Below are 9,934 nucleotides of genomic sequence, written 5' to 3'. Positions count from 1 at the left end.
TTCCCACAGGTCAGGGAACCCTGATTGCTCTTCAAGCTGATGAGGGAGAGGGACTTGATCGGGGGAGGGGGAGGGAAATGGGAGGTGGTGGCGAGGAGAAGGCAGAAATCCTCAATAAATAAATAAATTAAAAAAAAAAAGTCTGTCTTTCCCAAAAAGAATGAGTACTAAGGCCGACTCTAGTTCTGGTGGCGCACACTTTTAGTCACAGCACACAGGAAGCAGGCCTCCCTGGTCTATATTAAGTTCCAGGACAATCAATGATACATAGAGAAACCCTGCCTTAAAAATAAGAAAGAAAGTAAGTAAGTAAATCAGGAATACTATCCTGGAGCAGTCAACCTGTAATCTTTGAAGTTGTGCTGCTCTATCCTAACAGTGTAAGGATACAAAACTTTCTTTAAAAACAAAATGGCCTTTTAGGTCTGGCCTTTCTTCATTTAAAATGTGTTTAGCAGCCATGGGGCACACATCTTTGATCCCAGTGCTCAGAAGGCAGAGGAAGGTGGATTTACATAAATCTGAGGCACAACTGGTCTACATAACAAGAAGTTCCAGGCCAGTTCTAAGTATACTAACCTTATAGCATATGGCAGAAGTTCATTCCTTTCAGGCTGAATTAGATTCCATGGTACAAATGAATATATGCCACACCCCATTTACCCATTCAACTGTTAAAGGACATTTGGGTTGTTTCCATCTTTTGGTTGCTATTTATGTTTGCTTTAAATACTGATATTCAAATATGTTGTAGTCTTGCTGTCAATTCTTTGGTCCTACACTCAGAAATAGGACTGCTGTATCATAATAAATTCTATCTTTAATCTTCCAAAAACTTACCACACTGTTTTCCATGACAGCTACACCATTTCATGTTCTTTGTCAAGGTGCAAATGTTCCAATTCCCGATGCCTAACAATGTCTACTTTGGTTTGGAATGACAATAGCCACCCAAAAGGGATACTGTCCAAAACTATAAAGTTTGATTTCCTACGTAGATGATTCAACCTATCTGATAAATATTTTGTGCGTACGTAAGGATGGGATACAATTTTCATTTTCCCAAATACTGAAAGCCACTTAATTCAACAGCATTTACTGACTAGGCCTTCCGCTTCACCAGTAATGCCACTTATATTATAAACCAAGTTCTCAAAACACATGGGTCTATTTCTGGAGAGCACCTTCAACAAATGGTGTGAGTCAAACTGGTTTATGCAGAAGAAAGAAAATAATCTATATCTCTCACCCTGCAAAAAACTCCAAATAGATCAAGGACCTCAATATAACAACAATATTCCTGAAGCTGATTATGTTTAGAACAGAATGTGAGAAATAGTATTGAACTCACTACCAGAGGAAAGAAACTAACAGCTCAGGCACTAAGAACAATAACTAATAAATGGGACTTCATGAAGCTGAGAAGCTTCTTTATAGCAAAGGACACCAACATTCAGGCAAAGCAGTAGCCTACAGAATGAGAAAAGATCTTCATCAATTCTATATCTGAAAAAGGGTGAGCATCTAGAATACATAAAGGAAAATGAATATCAAGAAAACAAATAACTCCGTTAAAAATAGAATAGAGAACAGAAAATTCTCATATGATGAAACACAGATGACTGAGAAACACTTTTTAAAATTCTCGACTTCTTCAGCCATCAGGGAAATGCAAATTAAAACTACTTTGAGATTTCATCTAACTCCAGTTAGAACGGCCAAAATCAATAAAATAACTGACAGTACATGGTGGTGAGACCGCAGGGAAAGGGGAACACTTACTCATTGCTGGTGGGAGTGCAAACTTGTACAGCTAATATGGAAGTCAGTGTGGTAGCTCCTCAGGAAGCTGCGAATCAATATACCTTAAGATCCAGCTATACCCTTTGGGCATATGCCCAAAGGACTCTATATGCTATCACAGAGACACTTGCTCATCCATGTTCGCTGCTGCTCTATTCATAATAACCACAAATTGGAAGCAGCATAGACATTCAGCAACTAATGAACAGATAATGAAAATGAATTACAAAAGTTGCACGTAAATGGTTGCAGGTAGACACAATCATCCTGAGTGAGGTAACCCAGACCCAAAAGGACAAATATTGAAGGTTTTTTCTTATATGTGGATGCTAACTTTCAACATTTGTATTACAGTCCTAATAACCACAGAGGTTATATATAAAGGACTAGTAGATTGTTATGCCAAGACAAAGGGAAAACTAGAACAGGAGAATTAAACAGGGAGGAGAATCTGAGAAACTCATGAGATATTGGGGAGGGACAATTAATACTAAAGGCCATCTGAAACACCTATTACTGTAGAAGCTTACTCATATACACATATATGAGAAAAATCTAAATGGAGTCACCAAATGATAAAGGCAATAATGTCCCACCAAGACACTGTATGCAACTGAGTAAAACTCAGCGGGTCATGGAAACCCCCAAACATCACAAGCTACTGTCAAGTCTATTGGTTGCTCTCTGCAATCTGAAGATAAGGTCCTACTGCAGACAATACTTACACAATTAAAGAAAGAGAGCTTGGTGCCTAACCAGAAGCTTCACCCCCACTGACTAGCATTCATGGTACTAGGAGTCTATATACTACTGAAAGACATAGAGAATCATCAATATCATCCAGGTACCAACTCTGTATTCTACAACAATGACCGTCCTGCAGGAAATACTGGTGCAATAGTGGCACAAATGTACAGAAATAACCAACCACTTATTGCTTGGACTTAAAACAGATCATGAGACAGATTTCATAACTAACCTGAGTCAAACCTGATTCAAGAACCTGAGACTAGATATAGGTCATAAGCCTATATGAAAGGAAAATAGCAATAAAATGACTCCTAGTGACATATTGCTACATACATAAATCTATGCACTACTCAACCCACACCAGAAAAGCTTCTTGCAGTAGATGGGAATTAACACAGAAAGAGAAGGAGGTTTTGGAGTACTTACTCCTAAATGGGATGTTTTCATCAAATCCCTCCCTCAGGGGTCAGGGAGTTATGTAGACAGGGAGTCAGAAAGACTTTAAGAGCCTATGGTGTTTTGAAAGAAAATGGCCCCCAAAAGGGAGAGGCACTCTTTGAAGGTGTGGCTTTATAGAGTAGGTGTGGTCTTGTTGGAGAAAATGTATCACTGTGGAGGCTTTGAGGTCTCATATATGCTCAAGCTACATCCAGTGAGAAAGATCACTTCCTATTGCCTGCTGGAGCAAGATGTAAGAACTCTTAGCTCTTTCCAGCACAATATCTGCCTGCACACTCTGCCTTGCTTGCTGCCATGACGATAATGGACTAAATCTCTGACTGTAAGTGAGGAGTTGCCATAGGCGCCGTTTCTCTCCACAGCAATGGAAACCCTAACTAGAACACTAAGGGTGACCCATTTTGATGAAGAGAAAGGAGCTGAAGATTAGGCTCAGTTTTGGTCAATGGCTTAATCAACCAACACAGATACTGAGATTTCAAAAACTACTTTACTTTGGGCCCATTGAAGCATGTGGAGCAGTAACACATGCTGATTACATAAGACACAGAAGTCCTGCATTTTGTTGTCTTATTTTCTTTATCTGTACCCTTGACAACAAAACTCTAATAAGAACAGTAGAAATTATCAAAGCTGAGAGGGTCCAGAGGACTATAAATCCACAGTTAGTGGGTCAAACTTGGAAACATCTGCACTGCAGCCAGCCTCTAAAGTCATGGCAATATGGTTAAGGAAAAAAAGCCCAGAACTTGTAATCTGATGGTAACTCCTGGTTTTACTTTGAACTGTTCTGCAACATTCCCAAGAGGAAGTAAACAAGAGTAAAATAAAATTTAAGAGAGAAAAAAATAGATCACCTAGTATTTGAAAAAAAAGAGATACCACAAGAATTCCTCCACATTATTCTTCTGAGAGCCTGCCCCCTAACCAGAGAGAGGAAATACATGAAATAGTAGGTTGCTAAGTAAGACATATTGAAGTTCCAACGAATTTACAAACTAAGGACCCTGAGGTTAGCTAATAAAATCAGAAACAAAAGAGAGCAAACACTGACTGAGTTTCCCACATTCTACAAAGGTTTACAGAGATGACAGTGAAACAATATTAACTCAATCTGTGGCCATTATTTCATGTACAGCAATTTTCAGAGTAGATTTATAATATGAATAAATAACATATCTAATAATTAAGGAAAGTTATTTTGGTATCCAGATATGACTCAACTTCAGTTAAGAATTCTGCTAAGGCAATGTCTTATAATTTGCACATAAATTTGTAGTATCTCCATGACAGAGAGTGAATTTACATAGATAAAGAAAACGAAGTCTCATAATGAAACTGGCTAACAATAAAGTATAAAAAATATTCAAAACTAAGCCGGGCGGTGGTGGCGCACGCCTTTAATCCCAGCACTCGGGAGGCAGAGGCAGGCGGATCTCTGTGAGTTCGAGACCAGCCTGGTCTACAAGAGCTAGTTCCAGGACAGGCTCCAAAACCACAGAGAAACCCTGTCTCGAAAAAACCAAAAAAAAAAAAAAAAAAAATCAAAACTAACAAAAACAAATGAAATTTTAGTCTGCTTCAGCATACAATAAGAGAATCACAAAAAATGGCACTTTTTAAAAGTATTTATCGATAACAAACCATGACAGGCCTAATCAAGATTATGTAAGGTGCTTTTAAAACACACACACAAATCATTTATTAAGTCTCAAAACTGTGTTTCTTCTTCTTTATTTGAATGAAAGAAGACAACATACTAATAGTAATATAGAAATGAGAGAAAACTGGGAACTAAGAGACTAAAGTTGCGAAAGAAAATGATATCTAATAACCTTTCGTTAATTAAGGGAACAGATAACGAGAAATATAATCAGAACCTAGAGGGAAAGTGCTGGGCGGTGAGCAGAGGCAGAGCACTTGCTGAGCACACGTGAGGCCTGGGCTTTGAGCCTTGATGCAACGAAAGAAAATACCTCTTTAGACAGAGACCCTTCCAGAAACCAGCCACCCAGTATCCTCAACAAAATAAACGATACAAAAACAACTGAAAGAGCATTTAATTTTAATTAACAGTATAAAAGAAAGCATAAAAACATCAAAGGAAACACTAATGGTAAAAAGTAGCTATTATCAGTTCACCCATGTTATATAATTACTAAAGCTAAGTCTAAAGTTAAGACTACAGACTGAGTCAATGGATTCATTTTCTGATCCACTAAAAAGTACGCCATGCTATATTTTCACGTGTAACATTAAAAAATTTGTGTTATAAACTTAAAAATAACATGTTTTAAGCTTTCATTTTTTGAAAAGACAACTTTATAAGCTCACATATCCCAACATTTTAAACCAAACAACTGAACAAGAACAAAATTCACATTACCAGGAGAAAACTATAAAAATGTTTCAAGTGCTACTTGGTGCTGCGATTCAGTCAAGGTGCTCTGTTGGACAAGTACATAAAGGCTTGTTGCTTACATACTTAAGAAACAGTCTTGCATACTAACCTGGCCCAGTCCAGGCATACCTCCTCCAAGTCTAAGAAGTCTGTCCATATTTCTAGAAAAACAGAAACAAAGGAAAACGTTCCTAAGCAAAAAAAGTGTTTACTCAATTGCTATCTATATAATTCACCTTCAGTCACTCAGTATGTCAAAAATATTGGTGGTAATTACAACACAACATCAGACTTCCTGTTAATTAACACCACATATTAATTCAAGAAGCTGTCTTCCATGCTAATTAACAGACCTTATTTCACTGCTTTGGTTTTGGGTTATCCCCAGTTTTAAAGACAAGCAATCTTAGCATACTTTCAAAACTTTGCTATCCTTAAGTTAATTATATTTTCTTATTGTTATCTAATAAAGTACCTGGATGGGGGGAAGTGCCTGGAATACTTATCATATGTATGATTGAATTTCCTTCAATTTGTTTGGAGTGTACAAATAAAAATCTACACTTTTAAATTAAATTTTAACATCCTCATTAGTAAGTGCTGCGCTAATTAACTTACAGCTTGTCAGTTATCATCAAACTACATGTGAAAGACACTGTGAGTAGAGTATGGATCTCTGAATTAGCATCAAAGGCTTTTTAAAAGTGAACTCATTATATTAAAAGAAAATACTAGGGAGTAAACATTAAATGCGTTAAGATAGTGTTCTAGAACCCACGCAGATACACTTATTTCAGATGTAGAGATACACATTCCTTCATGGCTGCTATTCTCAATCCCAATTTCTGAGTTAATTATTACAACTTTGAGATATGAGTTTATCTTCAGCATCTGGAATAACTAAAGAAAATACTCAAAAGCACAAGAAGCTGACAAAAGAAAGAGGAAAGACATGGTAGTTGTACTTACATGGCCTTGGAGACAGAATAAAGAACCAAATTATTCAAGGATAGGAGGGTAACTAAGTCCAAAAATGAAAACAAAGCAACTGTATTTTTACTTAAAAACTACGACTGTGCCTTATATTCATCTTCTTACTAAGTGCATACTTAGATTATCACAAATTATAATATAAACTAAGTGTTAAGAGATTAGTTTTTGTTCAAGCTCTATCAATTAGAACTACTGCAAACTAAACCCCAACAACATACTTAAATCATCACAATTCTGCCCAATTATGTTTGTTGAACCAGTTGGTAACAACTCAGACCTGCTAATATTTAACAATCACAACATCACAAACTTGGTCAAGTCTGCACACAGAAAGGCACACAAACGACAAAGCCGGGACACTGGCTGATGAAACCATCACCTACATTAAAAAGCCACATGAAATGCCTCAGTAGCCCCATCCCAGTCTCTACGACTCCAGGCAAATGGGATTCTGGCTGCTAACGGTACAGAACAGTTCTGCTACTTTAAAATGGTATAAAAACAGAACCGCAGATTTTTTTTGTCTGACTTTTTCTTTCACACATGTCTGTGAGATTCACAACAGATAAATTCATCTGTATAAATGAAAAGGCAAGAAAATTTGGTATTTCAGGCAAAATCTAATCTTCACAACCATACTTATCTGCCTAATTATAATTACAAATATCATCTCTATCAAGTTCCTCAACTCAAATAGTGATTCAGTACAATTCCTTTTAAACAATCTTGTGTATCTTAAAATATTAAGGATATTTTCTCTACAATGTAATTCTAAAGAAAAAAATTTTTTGGACCACTTCAATCTCACAAAGCTAAAGAACCAATGGGGGTGGCAACATACATTTCAGAGTACATACACATAGATTCACTCTAGGCCAAAGTCGATTCCCAGCTGTGTTAGTTTATCTACTTTCGCTGTGCTGTTTCTAATGATATTACACAGACTCCAGATGCTGTGAATATACATGAGCGATGTGGGGAGCAGAGGGAAAGAAAAATCTGGCAGGTCAAATTTGTGTTTTTCACAAAACTAGATGTCTCAGCAAACAAGAAAAGATATTTAACAAATTAAAACACTTAAGATGAACACATTTTACAAAAATACTAACATTTGGAAATGAAATATATTGATAAATATTCTAAATCATACAACTTCCTAAAATCTGGTTATCACACATATTCATAATTTGATTTCTGTTAAAGATAATACATTTACATAGCATCTATCAGATCCTAAAACAACAGTTCAAGGTAAAATACACTCTTAAACCTTACCTGTTCAGTGACTATCACTCTTACAGTGTTGGGCTTCAATTTGTTGAATTTGGCAAGTTCCTTATTAACTCCAATTCTTGCTAATTTTGGCAGGTATAATTTTTCACAGGTAGTTTTTTTTTCTCTCTCTCTCTCTCCCCTAAAAAAGAAAGGTACTGAATTGAGAACTGAGGCTATTTTTTATCTCCCCTAAAAGAATCTTTAAAATAAGCAAAGTTCTGCAAATGAAATAGAAGTCAATATCCCCCCAGTGCTAGGGACTGGACAGGACCTCACCCATGCTAGACAAACACTCGTACATCACAGCTCTAACACTGATTTTCAACTGTTATTTCTAGAGAGCATGGATATATTTACCACCCATGCAGTTGCTGGGCATAGAGATCACTGTTACAATGTGTGTATGTATTCTACTTTTGCCACTGACTCTGAGGACTGGTATTTTATAGCTCTCAGTATTCCTAGAGGTCTCTCAAAAAATAATATTTACTTATAGTTTTAAAAAGAATAAGAATCACCTTATGAGATAACTGTTACATTGTGTGTATGTATTCTACTTTTGCCACTGACTCTGAGGACTGGTATTTTATAGCTCTCAGTATTCCTAGAGGTCTCTCAAAAAATAATATTTACTTATAGTTTTAAAAAGAATAAGAATCACCTTATTATATAATCTGCATAGAGGTTCAATACAAATTTCAAAACTTGTACATAAAAGACTCTATTAGTATTATTTATCTTGAAAACGACCTCCACAATTCTTGCAATTAGTTCATCCGTTAATTATTCACAACTATGATAAAAATAAAAAAATGTAAAGCATTAAGAACTGTATAAATTGCAGAGGGAAATAAATTATAGCAACAATATCATCCTTTAATTCCTACTATGTTGACAAAAGCATTGATTTTGTTTTCAAAAATATGCAGAAGACCCTGAGTTTGAAACCAGTCCAAGTTCCACAATAAGACCCTGTCAAAAACCACAAGAAAACAAAAGGCCAGAAACAATAAATATGTCTTTACTTCCCTCTCTGAACACACTTCAAAATTTACAAGTTTACATTTTCCACCCACAATCACAAAGGGATACACACTGAGAGAGAAATGTTTCATTCTTTTTTGTTTTTGTTTGTTTGTTTGGTTGGTTCGTTTTCCAAAACCAGGTTTCTCTCTCTAACAGTACTGGCTGTTCTGGAACTAACTCTGTAGACCAGGCTGGCCTTGACCTCACAGAGATCTGCCTGCCTCTGCCTCCCAAGTGCTGGAATGAATTAAATGTGTGCGCCACCACTGCCTGGCAAAAGTTTCATTCTTTTTGCAGATCCCAAGTGAATGCAAAGCAGCAGGCACTCTTGTCTCTGCTCACAGTAAAATTCAGTCAAAAATCAGAGTATTAACTTTGGTACTAATAACATCCAGAACCTTGAATTTTGCCGTGGGGGCTGTCTAATGTATTACAGAGTGTTAGAAATATCCTTGACCCATACACATTATATGTTAGCAGAAATGACTAACACATTGACAATAAAAAAGTCTCCAAACACTGTTAAATGTCCCTCAGTAGGGCAAAATCACTCACAATTGAAAAGCACTGCTATAAACAAAATCTGAAGTTATGAATTTTGAGATAACACTATCGTAAGTAAATTTTTTCAAACTTAAAAACCAAGGAGTTCTGTAAACAATGTGGCAGTTGTTCAAAAATTTAAATACAGAATTATTTACCATACAGCTCACCAATTCTATTCCTAGATATATGCCACAAAAATTTAAAACATATCTTTAAAATAAGACACGTACATTCATTCATATGTATAGCATTACTATTCATGATACCCAAAATGTGGCAGTAGTCCATATGCCTATCACACAGTGAATAAACAAATTCTATCATATAGATATACAATAGAATGCATGAAATACTACTTGGCTATTAAAAGAAACAAAGCAACGACACATTTTACTACCTGGCTGAACCTGAAAACACGTTTGGAAGTTGCTTATTTCTTGTTTGCTTAGGTAATATTGTATCTTTCTGGAGTCTTTGATGGAGTTGAAGAATAGTTAGTTATAGTTATAGTTTTCCTTAGTTATGATAAAGATTATTGTAATTTTTACTTGATAACTGTTTTGTTATATGTAATTTTGCTATGTTAAAGTTAAAGCCTTTCCTTTTTGCTTAAACAGAAAAAGGGGAAATGATGGAGGAACGTCATTGGTTAAGTAATAAAGAAACTGCTTGGCCTCATAG

At 36.0% G+C, this 9,934-nt stretch overlaps 1 protein-coding gene across 1 annotated transcript in view; it reads right to left on the bottom strand.

Annotated features, from left to right (window-relative positions):
* Psmd14 (proteasome 26S subunit, non-ATPase 14) overlaps positions 1 to 9,934 on the bottom strand; it is an 87,103-nt gene that overhangs the window by 69,869 nt on the left and 7,300 nt on the right. The window contains exons 2-3 of the mRNA XM_005346459.3: positions 7,682 to 7,820; positions 5,523 to 5,574 (exon numbers count right to left, since the gene is read on the bottom strand). Coding sequence (XP_005346516.1) covers positions 5,523 to 5,570 — 48 coding nt within the window. The 5' untranslated portion in view covers positions 5,571 to 5,574; positions 7,682 to 7,820. The remainder of the gene's footprint in view (positions 1 to 5,522; positions 5,575 to 7,681; positions 7,821 to 9,934) is intronic.

The sequence above is a fragment of the Microtus ochrogaster genome, chromosome 4 (assembly GCF_000317375.1).
Source record: "Microtus ochrogaster isolate Prairie Vole_2 chromosome 4, MicOch1.0, whole genome shotgun sequence".
Classification (NCBI taxonomy): domain Eukaryota; kingdom Metazoa; phylum Chordata; class Mammalia; order Rodentia; family Cricetidae; genus Microtus; species Microtus ochrogaster.
The sequence above is the reverse complement of the archived record's forward strand: the minus strand, read 5'-3'. Positions and strand labels throughout refer to the sequence as shown.